At 39.4% G+C, this 20,569-nt stretch overlaps 3 protein-coding genes across 6 annotated transcripts; 2 read left to right on the forward strand and 1 right to left on the reverse strand.

The window, feature by feature from the left end:
• The first annotated feature begins 1,004 nt into the window (after positions 1–1,004).
• Positions 1,005–3,002, forward strand: LOC146552162 (uncharacterized). The gene is made up of 2 exons (XM_085256336.1): positions 1,005–1,251; positions 1,954–3,002. Exon 2 carries the CDS (start codon positions 1,956–1,958, stop codon positions 2,817–2,819), a length of 864 nt encoding a protein of 287 aa, XP_085112462.1. The 5' UTR covers positions 1,005–1,251; positions 1,954–1,955; the 3' UTR covers positions 2,820–3,002.
• Positions 3,003–4,326: 1,324 nt separating this feature from the next.
• LOC146552163 (uncharacterized) lies at positions 4,327–7,559 on the forward strand. Of its 2 annotated transcripts, none has more exons than XM_085256334.1 (5): positions 4,327–4,443; positions 4,712–4,808; positions 5,182–5,292; positions 5,741–5,907; positions 6,240–7,559. In XM_085256334.1, exons 2-5 carry the CDS (start codon positions 4,719–4,721, stop codon positions 7,165–7,167), a joined length of 1,296 nt encoding a protein of 431 aa, XP_085112460.1. In that variant the 5' UTR covers positions 4,327–4,443; positions 4,712–4,718; the 3' UTR covers positions 7,168–7,559. The 2 variants fall into 2 exon arrangements, with proteins under 2 accessions (XP_085112460.1, XP_085112461.1); XM_085256335.1 differs by having other exon boundaries at positions 4,370–4,610.
• A 1,137-nt stretch (positions 7,560–8,696) lies between these two features.
• LOC146552164 (uncharacterized) lies at positions 8,697–13,352 on the reverse strand. 3 transcript variants are annotated; one of them, XM_085256333.1, is made up of 13 exons: positions 13,191–13,352; positions 12,378–12,403; positions 12,206–12,238; positions 12,020–12,109; positions 11,537–11,608; positions 11,340–11,428; positions 11,125–11,227; positions 10,797–10,899; positions 10,665–10,717; positions 10,478–10,556; positions 9,784–10,256; positions 9,391–9,584; positions 8,697–9,282 (listed from the first exon to the last, which is right to left on the reverse strand). In XM_085256333.1, the coding sequence occupies exons 5-13, from the start codon at positions 11,591–11,593 to the stop codon at positions 9,138–9,140; spliced, it is 1,296 nt and encodes a 431-aa protein (XP_085112459.1). In that variant the 5' UTR covers positions 11,594–11,608; positions 12,020–12,109; positions 12,206–12,238; positions 12,378–12,403; positions 13,191–13,352; the 3' UTR covers positions 8,697–9,137. The 3 variants fall into 3 exon arrangements, with proteins under 3 accessions (XP_085112459.1, XP_085112457.1, XP_085112458.1); XM_085256331.1 differs by lacking the exon at positions 13,191–13,352 and having other exon boundaries at positions 12,378–12,543; XM_085256332.1 differs by lacking the exons at positions 11,125–11,227; positions 11,340–11,428; positions 13,191–13,352 and having other exon boundaries at positions 12,378–12,543.
• Positions 13,353–20,569: the final 7,217 nt, after the last annotated feature.

The following is a 20,569-nucleotide window of genomic DNA, read 5'->3' on the forward strand; positions in this document are numbered from 1 at the left end:
ACTTCAAAACTGCGCCTACTTCAATATTACCTTCATATGCTCTCTTTGCTTTTCGCCTTCCTCACTACACTAAGTACCATTTTTTAACGCTGTGTACTCACTCTTGCTAAGTACATGTGAACAGATCTTGAAGAAAAAAAACAAAACAAAACATACTTTTCTTTTCTCTTTAATTCAAACCACTTTACAGAAAGTACAATTGTTTACAATGAACAAAGAAGTAGGTAGGTTTCCAATGCTTAATTAGTGTGTAAGAATATTGCAGAATCTGCTGTGCTGTGTACTTTGTAAAAACCATGAGAAGGGCTGGCTGAAGAAGAAATGATAAATGTCCTTTTTTTTTTCAAGCCTTCTCTCGGCCTGGCTTGGGGGGCGGGGAGACGTGCACTCGCCTTTCCCTTTTGCCTTTTCCTGCTCCAGCCAAGTCCTCCGCCTGCTCGACATCTCTCCTATTACCTTTTATTAGGCTTGCACTCATGCCTTTGCCTTTCACCACTTCAAAACTGCGCCTACTTCAATATTACCTTCATATGCTCTCTTTGCTTTTCGCCTTCCTCACTACACTAAGTACCATTTTTTAACGCTGTGTACTCACTCTTGCTAAGTACATGTGAACAGATCTTGAAGAAAAAAAAACAAAACAAAACATACTTTTCTTTTCTCTTTAATTCAAACCACTTTACAGAAAGTACAATTGTTTACAATGAACAAAGAAGTAGGTAGGTTTCCAATGCTTAATTAGTGTGTAAGAATATTGCAGAATCTGCTGTGCTGTGTACTTTGTAAAAACCATGAGAAGGGCTGGCTGAAGAAGAAATGATAAATGTCCTTTTTTTTTCAAGCCTTCTCTCGGCCTGGCTTGGGGGGCGGGGAGACGTGCACTCGCCTTTCCCTTTTGCCTTTTCCTGCTCCAGCCAAGTCCTCCGCCTGCTCGACATCTCTCCTATTACCTTTTATTAGGCTTGCACTCATGCCTTTGCCTTTCACCACTTCAAAACTGGGACGATCTGATTTCCTCGTGTCAGCATTGTTCCCACATCATCATAATTAATGTTGTTCCAGGTTCAACATTGCAAGTGACCAATCACCTTCTTGTGACGTAATTCCTTTGCGACTTCGAAATACCCGCCTTCGATTATTTCGAAATACAAGTGAAGAAGCGAAAAACCGCCGCCTGTCCGCCGAATTTGAAGTCAATTCGCCTGTCCGCCGAATTTGAAGTCAATTTAGGATACTTTCCTTTAATAAACGGTAAGCATTATACATATGTTCCTCACTTGGCTTGCTGTTTGTTTGCTAGCGATAGGCTACTTGACGACAGCATTAGCTAACCAGTGTTCTCTAGACCAGCGTTCCCCAACTTTTTGGGTGTTTCGTGGCCCGGGGGTTGGGTCAGGCAAAATTGCAGTAGCTTCCCTGATCATTTTACAAACATAAGTGAAGAGAATCTGGACTAAAAGGCCTAGACTTATGGTTGTGTGCTGAATCTATGAATCAAACTATCACCTGGAAACATAATTAACTGGTCCATAGCTGTGAAACTGGACATGAGTTCTTGATTCTATGGAGATTAACAGTAATCCAGAAATTTACAAATTTGTCCTGGTACATCGCGTAAATGTTGTCCCAGGGACATCGCGTAAATGTTGTCCCAGGGACATCGCGTAAATGTTGTCCCTGGGACATCGCGTAAATGTTGTCCCTGGGACATCATGTAGAAGTTGCCCTGGGACATCGTGTAGATGTTGTCCCTGGGACATCATGTTAAAGTTGCCAGAGACATACCATATGAAAGTTTAGCTTCTTTTAGCCCCTGTTTGTTTTATATTATTTTATATATATATTTTTTTAATATTATATTTAATATTTACATTGTATTGCAAAAAACCCCAAAACAAGTTAAAATGAATTAATGAATATTGACTAATTAAACCTTCGCTATTTTTCCACCAGAAATGGACGACATAATTAGAAGAAGTGTTCTGAATGACGAAAAAAAAAGAACTGGAAAAGACACACAACTTTGTGTGCATGTGTCACAATGCCAGGAGGACCCATTCAGTGTTGTGTTAGAAAAATTGAACTCATTAACCCTTCATGGACATTATAAATGTTTAAATGTTGCCTCAGGTAAAGACAGGAAAAGAGACTATTACAAATTCAACTGCATCAGAGCTGGGGAAAAAAGTCGAAACAGCTACAGAGCAGTGGGCTGTAAGGCCTATGTTTCATTTAAAGTACTCAAATGTTGGAAAGACCACACAGTCATCGTGCAGCGTACATATGATAAGCATGATGGGCATGATCCTTCGGACCCAAAAGACGCACATTTCAACAATATTTCCAGTGATTTGAGGAGGAAGATTGAGGAACTGCTTTCCCTTGGAACTAAGCCAGCCATCATACTAACCGAATGTCATAAATGGGCCAAAGAACATGGACACAGAGATCTTCACAACAGAGAGCATTTTGTCACACCACGTGACATTGACAGTGTTAGAACCTGCATGATGAGGAAGAAGCACTTTAACTGTGGAGACAGTCAATGTGTACATACCTTACTTAATGGAAAACATCAAGAACATGTTCTCTTCTATCAACCATACACATCTGACCAAGAACTAATGATTGTTTTGCAGACACCTGTAATGAAATCAAACATGGAGAACTATGCAAAACAGTTAGTATTTGTTGACACCACGCACTGCGTTAACCAGTATTCATTTCCCTTATTCACACTTGTTGTAAGAGATGATCATGGGCATGGAGTCCCTGGCCCTGTGCTTCGTACGTCGCTTACTACATCCAAGATCAAATGAAACATCCAAGACCAAATCATCGCGCTAACTCTGAGCTCGCTATTCCGGTTCCCCGAACACACCTGTTGTTGACGATTAGTATAGCTGGATGAAGTAATGTGAGATCACTGGGTGGCCCAACAGGGGCTATGCATCGATAGTAGAAACATTGATCGGCAACCCTTTGATTGGTCGGCGAAAATGTCGAAGGAGCGCGCTCGGTATTTTTCGGCAGCAGAGCAAGAACTCTTGAGTGAGGGATTTCAGGAGTTTCAGAGTTTAATTAAAACGCAAGGGAACACTGCAAAGGCTGCAAAAGCAAGGAGAGAGGGCTGGCAGAAAGTTGCTGACAAATCAAACTCGTAAGTAATTTAATAATAATAATAATAACAATAATAATGGAGTGGATTTATATAGCACTTTTCAAGGCACCCAAAGCGCTTTACAATGCCACTATTCATTCACTCTCACATTCACACACTGGTGGAGGCAGCTACGGTTGTAGCCACAGCTGCCCTGGGGCAGACTGACAGAAGCCAGGCTGCCATATTGCGCCATCGGCCCCTCTGGCCAACACCAGTAGGCGGTAGGGTAGATTTATCATATCACACCATATTATCCAATATTATATTACATTATATTATATTATAATATGTTATATTATATCCCCTTTCACATTAGAGCCACAACAGGACCCACTAGAACATGGGAACAAGTAAAAGTGAAATATAAGAATATTCTACAGAATGGTAATATTTATCACTTATATTGCTTGTCGTCTCTTGGAAAGAGACCCTGGAATACTCTGTTTGTTTGTTCATAACAGCAACCAAGAAAAGGGCAGAGCAAAAAAAAAAAGACAGGTGGTGGTCCTGCACCCCCTCGTCAACAAGTTGGTTAAGTGAATAATACCCTCACGGGAAAATCGATATCTCTCTATGAGCACACTGTCGCGCTGAGCTAAAGGATCCTGTCTGTCCCGCAATATACGCTGAATTCTGAGGACTATCCTTATCAATCTTGCACCTTCCGCAATGGGTTGCTCGCGTAAACGGACAGGATATGACTGCGACAGACTTCCCAAATCCACCTTCGCTTTTATAGCCGTGGTCTCTCATCTTGATTACACGAAGTAATTTACAATTACTACTCTGAAATATGAATTACATCTGTAATAATCACATACATGTAATAGAATGTTAATAGTACATTTCCCTTTTTTAGGGAATGACCTGTATGTATCTGTGTGAAATCAATAAAAGGATCAAGTGCTGCATTATCTTTAGTTACATTGATGTTATTTATTTATGGTGAAACAGTGGTGGAATATCGCTGTTGCTTTCGTATGAATGACGCGGACATACCTGCGTGGCCGCGATCTAATCCTGTTTACATAAAGTAAACCTGCTCCCCAGCAGGTTTACGCTTACGGCTCTGTTGCTATGACAGCAAGTCCCGGATGGGCTTCGGGGAACCGAACGATCCAGGATCACGTGAAATCGTCAACAATCTCATCCAGCTAACTCACTTAGCGCGGTACGAAGAACAGGCCCCCTGTGGCCTATGCTATTGTCAGCAACGAAAGTCAGAAAACCCTGGAAACTGTTCTTGGAATAGTTTGTGAGCATTTCCCAACTTCCCCGAGGTAAATAATACATTGACAGCTATTAATTTTGAAATAATTCCTTTTCAAAAAAGTTATAACATGCCAGAATCTAATGCTATAGCTGCAGCATGGGCTGCAAAAAACTTTCCTTTCCAGTTGTTAAAGTTATTCCTATAGGCTGTATGCAGTATTTTATATATCTACTTGTGAGTTGAAATGTTTAATTTGGCATTGAAGTGGTGCTTTGAGATAGCAAAAACATTTTCATACTGTTTAATCTCATTTAGTGTTTTCTTTTTTTCTGTAGAGCATTTATGGTTGACAAAGACTTTGCGGAAATAAATGCTTTGCAGAAGGTTTTTCCAGAGTCAGCTATCCTTCTATGCTGGTACCATGTCTTGCAGGTAAACCACATTGTTTTCTTTTCACGTTGTCTAAGATGCACCTGAAACACATTTTTACAACAGGGTCCTGTTGTTATGATTTGCCTCATTGTGATATTCACCTACTCAGGTTAATGAATATAAAGGGATAAAATGTTGAGTGACTATGTCCATCCATTTAAGACCACAGTGCACTCATCTTCTGGTGGCTGCTTCCCAAAGCTCTTTTTGACATTTAAAAATATGTTTGCCTGGTTGATTTCTGTAATGCACAGGTCCTCTTGTCCAGTGAGTGACAAAGTTATTTTTGGACGTCAGCTTTCTTTTATGCTTTTTGTACAGCTGCTCCTCTGTCTCTCTCTCCAGATTAACTTTTTTTCTCTTACATTCACAGGCTGTTAATCGATGGCTTTCAAAATCAGAGTCCGGGGTCCATGGGCTTTCTAACACCCAAAAGAGAAATGAAATCATTTCTTTCTTTTGTAAGCTGAAAGCTTGCACATCTGTAAGTGTAATTTGTCTATTTCACATTTTGATTTCTTGATTACACTAAGAGCATAATAACTTTCAGTTGCTAAAAAAAGTTACAGAGAGATACAAAATAGATTTTTGAAACAATTTCTAAAACTGGCTTCTTATCTTGCTTATCAAAACAAGTACTTAAGCTGTGCAGAACATCATTGTGTCACCCACTGTGCAGTAGAACTTGTGAGTGGGATTCTTTCACAGACAGATGCTGAAACCAAATATGCTTATAGGTTTAGTGTTCCTTCTTAGCCATTGTAAGGGAAGAAATAATTGCTTCTTAATACAAAAACACGACATATTATTAATAACTTAAAATTCTTAATGTTATTCAATAAAAGGAAAAGGCCTTCAATACATAATATTAAAGATTTCAATAGGTCTGTTAAATGGATTGAAATATATTCTGTTGCATCCAATTCTCTTAGGAGGACGACTTTAAAGCCACATCAGCAGAGTTCTGCCAGACATTTAAGCAATACCCTTTGGTGTGCCAGTATTTTCAGAAGCACTGGGAAGGCATTGGCCACATGTGGTGTGACTACGGCCGTCGCTTCAGTCACGCTCGTTCTGAAACAAACAATGTGATTGAAAGGTATGATTTATTATTTTGACCTCATTCAATTGTATTGCTGAAAAAAAGATATTATGCTTTAATCCAAGAGGCTAAACTGAGTAGGTTCGTCATGTCATTGCCAGAACAGGTTTTAGGCAAATCCTTTAAATTCTAGCAGCGTTTTTTATGTTATCACAACAAAAAACAGAGTAGGTGGATTTGCCTAAATCAGCTAAACCGGCACAGAGCATTCCTTTATAAAAGACGTGTGCAATAGGTATTCCAATTTTTAAAAAAATAATACAGTCTTGATTAAAACTTTAAATTCCTTCAATTACAGTTACTAATCATTTCAAATAACTGTTTTTCAGATTTTTCCACCGCCTGAAATACCAGTTTTTATCTGGCTACAAGAATAGGCGTCTGGATGATCTGATTGAAGTGCTCCTAGGGAAGGCCGACGACTACTTCTCAGTCATAAAAACCCTGCAAGATGTGGGCCGCATGAAAAACAGGTTTGCTGACACCTTGTCTCAAGTTTCAGACTCTGCTTCAAGACTGATGGAAAGTGGTTGGGCTCTTAAAATTACAGTCAAGAACAGCCATGGAGTTAATGCATATCAAGTCCCATCTGAGTCAAGAGAAGACATGGTGTATGACGTCTGCCCTGTTGAGTCCTACTGCAACTGTACATATGGCTTACGAGGACTTCTTTGCAAGCATCTAGTGTTACTTGCAAAATTAGCAGAGGCTGACAATGACATCTATCCAAACATGGAAACAGACATTTCTACCTTGGCAAGAATTGCAGTGAAAGAAAGGCATTACTTTGTACACTGTGAGGACTTGAAAGTGATAAAAATGCCAAGTTTGTTTGGAAATCTGTGTTTTTTTGCATCGGCTGAAACACTTCAGTGCACTTGTTGTACGTTCTCTCACTATAACACATGTGCTTGCCTGAAGGTGGCTTGTAGCCATTTTAAAAAAATGAAAAACTCTCTGAAAAGTCCTCTATCAACTTTGAATGACACTCCTGTAGTTGAAAGCACAGACAAAAAATGCACAGAAGATGCAGTTGGAAAACTAAATGCTGTTTTAGACACAGTTAAACAGTGGGCATTCATTCCAGAGGGTATTACTCCAATGATAGATGAACTGCATACAAATGTCTTAAAAACAAAACAAGTAGGCAAAAGTATATGCCAGTACGAAATAAAGACGACAGAGAATGCACGCAAAATTAGGCCATTGTATTCTAGCAAGAAACGTTCGGCCAGCATCGACATTCCAACAGTCTGAAAATGAATGTGAACAGTCGATAACCACTGAAAGAGAGACATCCTCTGGAGAAAATGAAAACCTTTTGGAATACAAAACAAAAAAGAGAAGAGTTAAAGCTAAGTATATGCATAAGTAGACTTTTGTGTGACATTTCAAAGGGACTGCATCCATTACTTCTGTTTATTGAAACCTAAAGCTGAATAGCTGTCTTAACTTTCTGCCAAGGAACAGATGAAAAGAAATTGTTTGGTCTCTCAAGCAGTTGTTATTTATGTGTGTTATTCATTACTTTGGCTTGGTTGCTGTTTTTGATACAAATTCATCTGTGCCCATTGTAATATTTTCATATGTTACTATTTTTATATTGCTATGCATTATAAATAAAGGATTACTTATTACTATTAAAGGTCTGCATTTGTAATTGTTGGTATTATTTATAAAATATGCGCTCTTAAGTTTTTTGCTCCATAAAACGATACCTGTCACTTTTTGGACATAGAGTATCAGCTGTTGAGAATCCTGGCTCATACAAAATAGAAGTAAAAGGTTTCAACATCCAGCCTTTTTATGATTAAATACAAAGTGTAATAACAGAGTTATTGGGGTGTGATTTTGTTAATAGTTAGTCTTAAGTATAAGTTTAATAGTAATGAGTAAGAAAATATAGCCAGAATAATGGAATGAGACTAACACCTGACCTCACACTGAGATTTGGTATGAAGTGGCATGTTTGTGCTAATGCTGACATTGGGGCTCAGAGTTCCTCTGTGTGTATATATTTGTGAACGTTAACTTGGCTAATGTCCAAGGGTTTGACTGCTTTCCTGTTGGATTGTATCACAAAGAACAGGGATAAGAGCACCAGTGGCCGTGCACACCCTCATCTCTCTCCTTCACCCGATCATTAGTGTTGGAAACCGGCATTAGCTCAGAGTAGATTAGACTTCAGTATATGCAAGTGATTTGATTTTATGATTATTTGATTCAGTTTTTTCTGTGTTCAAGCTCAATTACTTTAATAAAATATGTTGAATTCAAACAAATAAATAAACAAATAAACTGTGGACATTACCCTTTTAAACCTTTCTGAAACAAGACAGGTAAAAACCAGTGTATAAAAGTTTACATAGGTATAAATAGCTCTAACACTTTACTCCAGCCTGGCGTCCACACATGTGGACATCACATTTTGGGTTATTTAGACCAAAATACTAAATCTTGATCAACAAGTGCCTGATATACAGTTATGAGGACATTATACTGCAACTGTTCTATCGAAATTTCAAATTAATGTCCTCATATGTGGCTCTCATTTTTCTCAGAAACAAAAATTAGGTAAAAAAAACCAAAACCTGGTAATTCTTTCTTTTTACATTCATCGGGTTCCAATCGGCCCAAATATCAAAGAGAAATTAAAAATGCATGCCATGGAAGATTTCGGGTCTTAGGGGGTTAAAATGACCAGACCCCTCTGGCCTGTTTTCCAGGCCACTAAATTAAACCCAGTCAATTACCAATTGAACAGAATAAAAACCTACGAGGTCCACTAATAGTCCAAAAGTCCAAATCTTTAATAGAAAAGACAGGCAGAACTCAAACAAACAATAATCCAAACGAGGAGCATATATACACACTGGAAAGTAAATAATTATAAGTTATTAAATCAGACTAATTAAATACAGTAAAACTAATAAGGGAAGACGAACACACGGGAAATAAAAATAACAGTGTAAACATACCAAAACTCAAAATAAAACAGGAAAGCTACTACAAACCGAGTGTGACACAATTACATTCATATTGAAACATATGTGATAATTTTCTTTCTTTGTAGCATTTTTAAGATATGTGTTAGAACAGTCATTATGCTGTTTGGATTAGGAACCAATCATTTTTGCCAAATAGTTAACACAAACTTAGAACAACAATGAACAATTTTCAAGATTCTGATTTACAGAACAAACAAAAGTCACAAAAGGTTTCATTATTTAAGAGACAAGATCAAGTTTTTCACACAGGAATGAAATGACAGAATCCAGTGCAGCGGGGCCAAAGGTGTGTGTCAGCAAACTGAAGGTTGAGGAATCAGTCAGCTCATGTTTAAGATTGTGTTGGATTTTGAGAAGAGTCTGTCTGTTATTAGAAAGTAAGATTAACAATGTTACACCAATAACCCAAATACGGGGAAATGACAAATAATACCAAAAAAGATACAACTTTCATATTGTTTTACTAACTTACTTTGTCATATCAGCACTTGAATGGTCGATGCCTTTACAGACCATGTCTGTTGTGACATCGCAGGCCAATCTTCCGGCAAACCCGAGGGCTAGCTCCCCAGCCTCCTCTTCACTCAGAACACTAAACACCGTTACTTTAGTTTTGGCCTTCTTAGGCCTGTCAAGAATCATTGCGGGCAGTTTGGCTTTACGGCCCTAAAAAAGAAAAAGTGCAAACACCAAAAGAGCAGAGAGAGACACACACATGCGCACAAAGTTAAATGCTTTTGTTTACATGGTGTAATTGTGTATATGTTGCAGCAAATGCACAATTTCCAGCCACATTGTCACTTCATTGATACGAGTAACCCGGATTTATTTCAGGTGACATCAAAATCACGAAATGTATATCTACCCCAATCAAACCTCTGAAAACATGAACTGACATGTTCTCTGCGTTGATTCTGCGCTTGATCTCGTCTTCTGTTATTGTGTAGGTTTTCTTTTTTGAGCTTGGTACAGATAAGCGACCATGCACTCTGTAAACTGTACTAGTTCCTTCTGAATCAGTTTGGAATTCTGTATCTGCATCGATCCTGTCAACATCATCAGCAGCAGCATTATCTGTACTCAGACTTGTGCCGTATACTTCTGTTTCTTTTTCTTTGTCTTCAGTCTGTGTACCTTCATCTCTGACTGTCAGTCTTCCTATCTCACTGTTACTTGTCGATTTGCTGCAGATGTTCTCTCCCTTAGGAACTTTTCCTTTGTCATTCGCTGCCTGATGCTTTCCCTGATGACATTCTTCACTGGCTACTTCTATTGCTCCTCCTGTATAGCCACCCACTATGCTGCACAACTCCTTTCCCTCTGCTGTGCTGCACTGTGCTGTTACATAAAGAAGAATGATATAAACAGCACTATATCAATTTAATTGTGAAGAGAAATCCCCACAATACGACACAGTTATGTCTAAAATAGTTTTGTGTAAAAACTGGATCTTGAAACGTCCACTTTAATTACACAGTCCTGGTGTGCAAAGGCAAAATTACGAAAAAAAAATTCACTTTAAACATTTTTGGACATTGTTTAGTTATATTGTGACTTACTCTCACAGAAGATACAGATGCCACAAACAGACTTTGAACAACGCATGTGCTTGTATGCACCACATTTCTGGCACTGCACCTGTGAATTTAAAAAAAAAAAAAGAAGAAGAAATAAACAAACAAAAAACAAATGAACAAAGTCCATTAAATAAACAATCTATATGGCTAAGGACATGTCATAGTGTACCCGGTCTTTGGCTGCAATCACACACCAGCACTGACTGCACTTCCTAGTTCGATCTGCAAAATATAATTTGTTTAAGTACAAGTTACATTTTCCAATGTTAGAGAAAAAGAAGGCAGCTAATTTTATCTTTACCTATTGAGGAAAATAAGTAGTGGCAAAGTCGGGACCTGAGCTTTGTGATTTCAGTGTTGTACTCCTCCACTTGTGTTTTACCGTCAATGAGAGATTGGGCAAACTAATAATTGACGAAGAATTAGATTAACAAAGAAATGTTTGTTTGTTTTTAACCCCCCCGAGAAAAAAAAAAAAAACAGAGCAACCAAAGCAAAGCATTACTGCTGAAATGGTTCAATCTACAAAAAAAATTGAGATTTTACCATCCTGCCTCTAAGGCTTTAAAAACTGAATAGGCAAAAATGTAAACATTACTTATATAGGTTAAAGCTATAGTTTTCAGTACCATTATGACATGCACTCCACATGAGTTCCCATCCTGTTGATGTGGGTGGCTCACATGTGACAAGGTCCACTCTCCAGCGCAGCCTCTTGCTGAAGCAAATGAGCTGAGAGATCGCAGTTATTACAAATAAAAAGCATATAGAGAAATCAATAACCACGTTCGGTAATGATTTCAATTAAATTAAATATGTTATGTTAAATATGTTAATTAATTACCTCCAGTTTTTCAACACCGCACTTTTTCTGACCTCCGACTCGCCAAATGAATTCATATAGACTATGGTCCTCTTGGGTATGTCACAAAACTGTTTTGTAAAAAGATGGATATGGTAGGCTTGGGCCTTGAGCTTTCCTAATGAGGGACACTGAAAAGTATCATGCACTAGAGAGAGTGCAAAATCTGTGCAACTTACAAACAAGGTCCAGTGGCTGCCGTTTTCCAGACAGGCTCCAATCAATTTCTCATACATCTGAAAGATGTTTTTCTGGAAATAAAAATAATGTGACAAGTATGTTTTTCTGTCAAGAATGACACTGCAAAACTGCAAAAGCTTGTCAGGTGAGACTTATAATTAATTCTGCAGATACACAAACATATAGAAAGTGTCATTTTTGGTTTACATTAATTAATTTCTATAGTGTGTACAAAACAAATCAAGACCACAGACTCAACACGCACCACTCAGTTTTTGGTGTTCTTTATCAGTTGGCCAAGACAGAAATGTTTTAATCTGTGTGCATTGCTTTTGAACAAGTCTTTACACAGAAAAGGTTTCAGAAAGGTATTTTTCAGGTTCTTCTGACAAGGCTTCAATTTTGGAAAATGCTGTTTGTTTATAGTGGCAACTTATAAACCCTTTGTGATAAGAACATAGTTACCACAGTCCAAGTCATACCTTCAAAAAGTATGCACTTTGTGCTCTTGTGGACCCATCCAAAATTTTTCCAGTGATTTGGCTTGGTATTGGATAAATGTGAGGGAAATTCTATAAAAATAACATAAATACACCTATGTTTTCAAATACATTACAAAAAACGTAAACATGCTATGTCATTATGATCAAACAAGCTTTTCAACATACCTCACACTGCAAATAGATTAGGCCATCTATTACCTTATAAAACAAATAAATAAATACATATAAATAAAAACAGAACTAAGGAACACGATTCATTAAGTAAATTGTACAATAACATTGCATGTGATAATAAAAGGCTTGATTGGTTGATTATTCAACATGAGTTGACATTTACCTGACATTGTGAAGGAGTCACAGTTTCTGTAAGGGTGTAAGAACATAACATGTGGATTTGTTACACTTCTTTTTCACAAGTTAATAACAATCAATAATTTTCATTCCATTATTTACAAGCTATCACACGATGTCCCAGGGACAACATCTACACGATGTCCCAGGGACAACATCTACGCGATATCCCAGGGACAACATTTACGCGATATCCCAGGGACAACATTTACGCGATGTCCCAGGGACAACATTTACGCGATGTCCCAGGGACAACATCTACACGATGTCCCAGGGACAACAATTACACGATGTCCCAGGGACAACATTTACACGATGTCCCAGGGACAACATTTACACGATGTCCCAGGGCAACTTCTACACGATGTCCCAGGGACAACATTTACACAATGTCCCAGGGACAACATTTACGCGATGTCCCTGGGACAACATTTACGCGATGTACCAGGACAAATTTGTAAATTTCTGGATTACTGTTAATCTCCATAGAATCAAGAACTCATGTCCAGTTTCACAGCTATGGACCAGTTAATTATGTTTCCAGGTGATAGTTTGATTAATAGATTCAGCACACAACCATAAGTCTAGGCCTTTTAGTCCAGATTCTCTTCACTTATGTTTGTAAAATGATCAGGGAAGCTACTGCAATTTTGCCTGACCCAACCCCCGGGCCACGAAACACCCAAAAAGTTGGGGAACGCTGGTCTAGAGAACACTGGTTAGCTAATGCTGTCGTCAAGTAGCCTATCGCTAGCAAACAAACAGCAAGCCAAGTGAGGAACATATGTATAATGCTTACCGTTTATTAAAGGAAAGTATCCTAAATTGACTTCAAATTCGGCGGACAGGCGGCGGTTTTTCGCTTCTTCACTTGTATTTCGAAATACTCGAAGGCGGGTATTTCGAAGTCGCAAAGGAATGACGTCACAAGAAGGTGATTGGTCACTTGCAATGTTGAACCTGGAACAACATTAATTATGATGATGTGGGAACAATGCTGACACGAGGAAATCAGATCGTCCTCAAAACTGCGCCTACTTCAATATTACCTTCATATGCTCTCTTTGCTTTTCGCCTTCCTCACTACACTAAGTACCATTTTTTAACGCTGTGTACTCACTCTTGCTAAGTACATGTGAACAGATCTTGAAGAAAAAAAACAAAACAAAACATACTTTTCTTTTCTCTTTAATTCAAACCACTTTACAGAAAGTACAATTGTTTACAATGAACAAAGAAGTAGGTAGGTTTCCAATGCTTAATTAGTGTGTAAGAATATTGCAAAATCTGCTGTGCTGTGTACTTTGTAAAAACCATGAGAAGGGCTGGCTGGCTGGCTGGCTGGCTGGCTGGAGAAGAAATGATAAATGTCCTTTTTTTTAACCATTCTCTCGGCCGGCCGTTGGCGTATGATGTGTGGCAGAGCCCTCTGGTACAGAGCGCCGCCAGCTCGAACCCCCACGATCTCGCTGCCACGGCCCTGGCTTGGGGGGCGGGGATGCGCATTCGCGTTTCCCCTTTTGCCTTTTCCTGCTCCAGCCAAGTCCTCCGCCTGCTCGACATCTCTCCTATTACCTTTTATTAGGCTTGCACTCATGCCTTTGCCTTTCACCACTTCAAAACTGCGCCTACTTCAATATTACCTTCATATGCTCTCTTTGCTTTTCGCCTTCCTCACTACACTAAGTACCATTTTTTAACGCTGTGTACTCACTCTTGCTAAGTACATGTGAACAGATCTTGAAGAAAAAAAACAAAACAAAACATACTTTTCTTTTCTCTTTAATTCAAACCACTTTACAGAAAGTACAATTGTTTACAATGAACAAAGAAGTAGGTAGGTTTCCAATGCTTAATTAGTGTGTAAGAATATTGCAGAATCTGCTGTGCTGTGTACTTTGTAAAAACCATGAGAAGTGCTGGCTGAAGAAGAAATGATAAATGTCCTTTTTTTTTTCAAGCCTTCTCTCGGCCTGGCTTGGGGGGCGGGGAGACGTGCACTCGCCTTTCCCTTTTGCCTTTTCCTGCTCCAGCCAAGTCCTCCGCCTGCTCGACATCTCTCCTATTACCTTTTATTAGGCTTGCACTCATGCCTTTGCCTTTCACCACTTCAAAACTGCGCCTACTTCAATATTACCTTCATATGCTCTCTTTGCTTTTCGCCTTCCTCACTACACTAAGTACCATTTTTTAACGCTGTGTACTCACTCTTGCTAAGTACATGTGAACAGATCTTGAAGAAAAAAAACAAAACAAAACATACTTTTCTTTTCTCTTTAATTCAAACCACTTTACAGAAAGTACAATTGTTTACAATGAACAAAGAAGTAGGTAGGTTTCCAATGCTTAATTAGTGTGTAAGAATATTGCAAAATCTGCTGTGCTGTGTACTTTGTAAAAACCATGAGAAGGGCTGGCTGGCTGGCTGGCTGGAGAAGAAATGATAAATGTCCTTTTTTTTAACCATTCTCTCGGCCGGCCGTTGGCGTATGATGTGTGGCAGAGCACTCTGGTACAGAGCGCCGCCAGTTCGAACCCCCACGATCTCGCTGCCACGGCCCTGGCTTGGGGGGCGGGGATGCGCATTCGCGTTTCCCCTTTTGCCTTTTCCTGCTCCAGCCAAGTCCTCCGCCTGCTCGACATCTCTCCTATTACCTTTTATTAGGCTTGCACTCATGCCTTTGCCTTTCACCACTTCAAAACTGCGCCTACTTCAATATTACCTTCATATGCTCTCTTTGCTTTTCGCCTTCCTCACTACACTAAGTACCATTTTTTAACGCTGTGTACTCACTCTTGCTAAGTACATGTGAACAGATCTTGAAGAAAAAAAACAAAACAAAACATACTTTTCTTTTCTCTTTAATTCAAACCACTTTACAGAAAGTACAATTGTTTACAATGAACAAAGAAGTAGGTAGGTTTCCAATGCTTAATTAGTGTGTAAGAATATTGCAGAATCTGCTGTGCTGTGTACTTTGTAAAAACCATGAGAAGTGCTGGCTGAAGAAGAAATGATAAATGTCCTTTTTTTTTTCAAGCCTTCTCTCGGCCTGGCTTGGGGGGCGGGGAGACGTGCACTCGCCTTTCCCTTTTGCCTTTTCCTGCTCCAGCCAAGTCCTCCGCCTGCTCGACATCTCTCCTATTACCTTTTATTAGGCTTGCACTCATGCCTTTGCCTTTCACCACTTCAAAACTGCGCCTACTTCAATATTACCTTCATATGCTCTCTTTGCTTTTCGCCTTCCTCACTACACTAAGTACCATTTTTTAACGCTGTGTACTCACTCTTGCTAAGTACATGTGAACAGATCTTGAAGAAAAAAAACAAAACAAAACATACTTTTCTTTTCTCTTTAATTCAAACCACTTTACAGAAAGTACAATTGTTTACAATGAACAAAGAAGTAGGTAGGTTTCCAATGCTTAATTAGTGTGTAAGAATATTGCAAAATCTGCTGTGCTGTGTACTTTGTAAAAACCATGAGAAGGGCTGGCTGGCTGGCTGGCTGGAGAAGAAATGATAAATGTCCTTTTTTTTAACCATTCTCTCGGCCGGCCGTTGGCGTATGATGTGTGGCAGAGCACTCTGGTACAGAGCGCCGCCAGTTCGAACCCCCACGATCTCGCTGCCACGGCCCTGGCTTGGGGGGCGGGGATGCGCATTCGCGTTTCCCCTTTTGCCTTTTCCTGCTCCAGCCAAGTCCTCCGCCTGCTCGACATCTCTCCTATTACCTTTTATTACGCTTGCACTCATGCCTTTGCCTTTCACCACTTCAAAACTGCGCCTACTTCAATATTACCTTCATATGCTCTCTTTGCTTTTCGCCTTCCTCACTACACTAAGTACCATTTTTTAACGCTGTGTACTCACTCTTGCTAAGTACATGTGAACAGATCTTGAAGAAAAAAAACAAAACAAAACATACTTTTCTTTTCTCTTTAATTCAAACCACTTTACAGAAAGTACAATTGTTTACAATGAACAAAGAAGTAGGTAGGTTTCCAATGCTTAATTAGTGTGTAAGAATATTGCAGAATCTGCTGTGCTGTGTACTTTGTAAAAACCATGAGAAGGGCTGGCTGAAGAAGAAATGATAAATGTCCTTTTTTTTTTCAAGCCTTCTCTCGGCCTGGCTTGGGGGGCGGGGAGACGTGCACTCGCCTTTCCCTTTTGCCTTTTCCTGCTCCAGCCAAGTCCTCCGCCTGCTCGACATCTCTCCTATTACCTTTTATTAGGCTTGCACTCATGCCTTTGCCTTTCACCACTTCAAAACTGCGCCTACTTCAATATTACCTTCATATGCTCTCTTTGCTTTTCGCCTTCCTCACTACACTAAGTACCATTTTTTAACGCTGTGTACTCACTCTTGCTAAGTACATGTGAACAGATCTTGAAGAAAAAAAACAAAACAAAACATACTTTTCTTTTCTCTTTAATTCAAACCACTTTACAGAAAGTACAATTGTTTACAATGAACAAAGAAGTAGGTAGGTTTCCAATGCTTAATTAGTGTGTAAGAATATTGCAAAATCTGCTGTGCTGTGTACTTTGTAAAAACCATGAGAAGGGCTGGCTGGCTGGCTGGCTGGCTGGCTGGAGAAGAAATGATAAATGTCCTTTTTTTTAACCGTTCTCTCTGCCGGCCGTTGGCGTATGATGTGTGGCAGAGCACTCTGGTACAGAGCGCCGCCAGTTCGAACCCCCACGATCTCGCTGCCACGGCCCTGGCTTGGGGGGCGGGGATACGCATTCGCGTTTCCCCTTTTGCCTTTTCCTGCTCCAGCCAAGTCCTCCGCCTGCTCGACATCTCTCCTATTACCTTTTATTATGCTTGCACTCATGCCTTTGCCTTTCACCACTTCAAAACTGCGCCTACTTCAATATTACCTTCATATGCTCTCTTTGCTTTTCGCCTTCCTCACTACACTAAGTACCATTTTTTAACGCTGTGTACTCACTCTTGCTAAGTACATGTGAACAGATCTTGAAGAAAAAAAACAAAACAAAACATACTTTTCTTTTCTCTTTAATTCAAACCACTTTACAGAAAGTACAATTGTTTACAATGAACAAAGAAGTAGGTAGGTTTCCAATGCTTAATTAGTGTGTAAGAATATTGCAAAATCTGCTGTGCTGTGTACTTTGTAAAAACCATGAGAAGGGCTGGCTGGCTGGCTGGAGAAGAAATGATAAATGTCCTTTTTTTTAACTGTTCTCTCGGCCGGCCGTTGGCGTATGATGTGTGGCAGAGCACTCTGGTACAGAGCGCCGCCAGTTCGAACCCCCACGATCTCGCTGCCACGGCCCTGGCTTGGGGGGCGGGGATGCGCATTCGCGTTTCCCCTTTTGCCTGCTCCAGCCAAGTCCTCCGCCTGCTCGACATCTCTCCTATTACCTTTTATTAGGCTTGCACTCATGCCTTTGCCTTTCACCACTTCAAAACTGCGCCTACTTCAATATTACCTTCATATGCTCTCTTTGCTTTTCGCCTTCCTCACTACACTAAGTACCATTTTTTAACGCTGTGTACTCACTCTTGCTAAGTACATGTGAACAGATCTTGAAGAAAAAAAACAAAACAAAACATACTTTTCTTTTCTCTTTAATTCAAACCACTTTACAGAAAGTACAATTGTTTACAATGAACAAAGAAGTAGGTAGGTTTCCAATGCTTAATTAGTGTGTAAGAATATTGCAGAATCTGCTGTGCTGTGTACTTTGTAAAAACCATGAGAAGGGCTGGCTGAAGAAGAAATGATAAATGTCCTTTTTTTTTCAAGCCTTCTCTCAGCCTGGCTTGGGGGGCGGGGAGACGTGCACTCGCCTTTCCCTTTTGCCTTTTCCTGCTCCAGCCAAGTCCTCCGCCTGCTCGACATCTCTCCTATTACCTTTTATTAGGCTTGCACTCATGCCTTTGCCTTTCACCACTTCAAAACTGCGCCTACTTCAATATTACCTTCATATGCTCTCTTTGCTTTTCGCCTTCCTCACTACACTAAGTACCATTTTTTAACGCTGTGTACTCACTCTTGCTAAGTACATGTGAACAGATCTTGAAGAAAAAAAACAAAACAAAACATACTTTTCTTTTCTCTTTAATTCAAACCACTTTACAGAAAGTACAATTGTTTACAATGAACAAAGAAGTAGGTAGGTTTCCAATGCTTAATTAGTGTGTAAGAATATTGCAGAATCTGCTGTGCTGTGTACTTTGTAAAAACCATGAGAAGGGCTGGCTGGCTGGCTGGCTGGAGAAGAAATGATAAATGTCCTTTTTTTTAACCTTTCTCTCGGCCGGCCGTTTGGCGTATGATGTGTGGCAGAGCACTCTGGTACAGAGCGCCGCCAGCTCGAACCCCCACGATCTCGCTGCCACGGCCCTGGCTTGGGGGGCGGGGATGCGCATTCGCGTTTCCCCTTTTGCCTTTTCCTGCTCCAGCCAAGTCCTCCGCCTGCTCGACATCTCTCCTATTACCTTTTATTACGCTTGCACTCATGCCTTTGCCTTTCACCACTTCAAAACTGCGCCTACTTCAATATTACCTTCATATGCTCTCTTTGCTTTTCGCCTTCCTCACTACACTAAGTACCATTTTTTAACGCTGTGTACTCACTCTTGCTAAGTACATGTGAACAGATCTTGAAGAAAAAAAACAAAACAAAACATACTTTTCTTTTCTCTTTAATTCAAACCACTTTACAGAAAGTACAATTGTTTACAATGAACAAAGAAGTAGGTAGGTTTCCAATGCTTAATTAGTGTGTAAGAATATTGCAGAATCTGCTGTGCTGTGTACTTTGTAAAAACCATGAGAAGGGCTGGCTGAAGAAGAAATGATAAATGTCCTTTTTTTTTTCAAGCCTTCTCTCGGCCTGGCTTGGGGGGCGGGGAGACGTGCACTCGCCTTTCCCTTTTGCCTTTTCCTGCTCCAGCCAAGTCCTCCGCCTGCTCGACATCTCTCCTATTACCTTTTATTAGGCTTGCACTCATGCCTTTGCCTTTCACCACTTCAAAACTGCGCCTACTTCAATATTACCTTCATATGCTCTCTTTGCTTTTCGCCTTCCTCACTACACTAAGTACCATTTTTTAACGCTGTGTACTCACTCTTGCTAAGTACATGTGAACAGATCTTGAAGAAAAAAAAACAAAACAAAACATACTTTTCTTTTCTCTTTAATTCAAACCACTTTACAGAAAGTACAATTGTTTACAATGAACAAAGAAGTAGGTAGGTTTCCAATGCTTAATTAGTGTGTAAGAATATTGCAGAATCTGCTGTGCTGTGTACTTTGTAAAAACCATGAGAAGGGCTGGCTGAAGAAGAAATGATAAATGTCCTTTTTTTTTTCAAGCCTTCTCTCGGCCTGGCTTGGGGGGCGGGGAGACGTGCACTCGCCTTTCCCTTTTGCCTTTTCTTTTTTTTTTTTTAAAAAAAATCACTTTATTTAAATATCAATATTCACAATTACAAATACACATAATACAAGCGCCATGCACAAATTATTCACATCTTATTTTACATATTACAAAAATAAAAGCTCCCACGGCAAGTCATTTCCTAATTTCATATCTCTCGTTTTTCTTCTTCTCAGCTCCGTTACAATGTTTTTACATACGGTGAAACTACTTATCATTTTTTGTTCTATAACACATTTAGCTCTTGTTTTCCATATGTGGACATTTATAATACACATCACCAACCAAAACAATCTTCTTTTATTTTCACTCATCTTTTCTTTAAACAAACCATATCTTACTGATTTTATATTATTTTCAATATTAAAACCTAGTTTTTCCATCCTCCTTCTTATTTCAACCGTCCTGTAACACGATATCAATAGATGATCAAGAGTTTTGTCTTCATCACAATTCTCCATAGGGCATTTCTTAGTGGTAACGAAGCAACTCCACAGAACCACAGCTCTTACTGGGAGACGGCCGACAGAGATAAGCCACACTGTATCTCTCATGTTCTCGGATATTACTTTGTCATATATGTTTTTAACTATTTTCTGATTTTCTTCTTTTTCCACAGCTTTATATTGTATCATACCTTCATTTTTTTTAGATTGATTTTATTATATATCTGTTTTGAATTTAATTGTAAAAGATTTAAATCATCCAATTTCCACTGATCCACAAGATCCCCAAACACAAGTTTAAAGTATGG

Source organism: Mchenga conophoros, linkage group LG19 (genome assembly GCF_057382185.1).
Source record: "Mchenga conophoros isolate Kocher_MC1m ecotype Shallow Benthic linkage group LG19, M_conophoros_male_GT1.1, whole genome shotgun sequence".
Taxonomy (NCBI): domain Eukaryota; kingdom Metazoa; phylum Chordata; class Actinopteri; order Cichliformes; family Cichlidae; genus Mchenga; species Mchenga conophoros.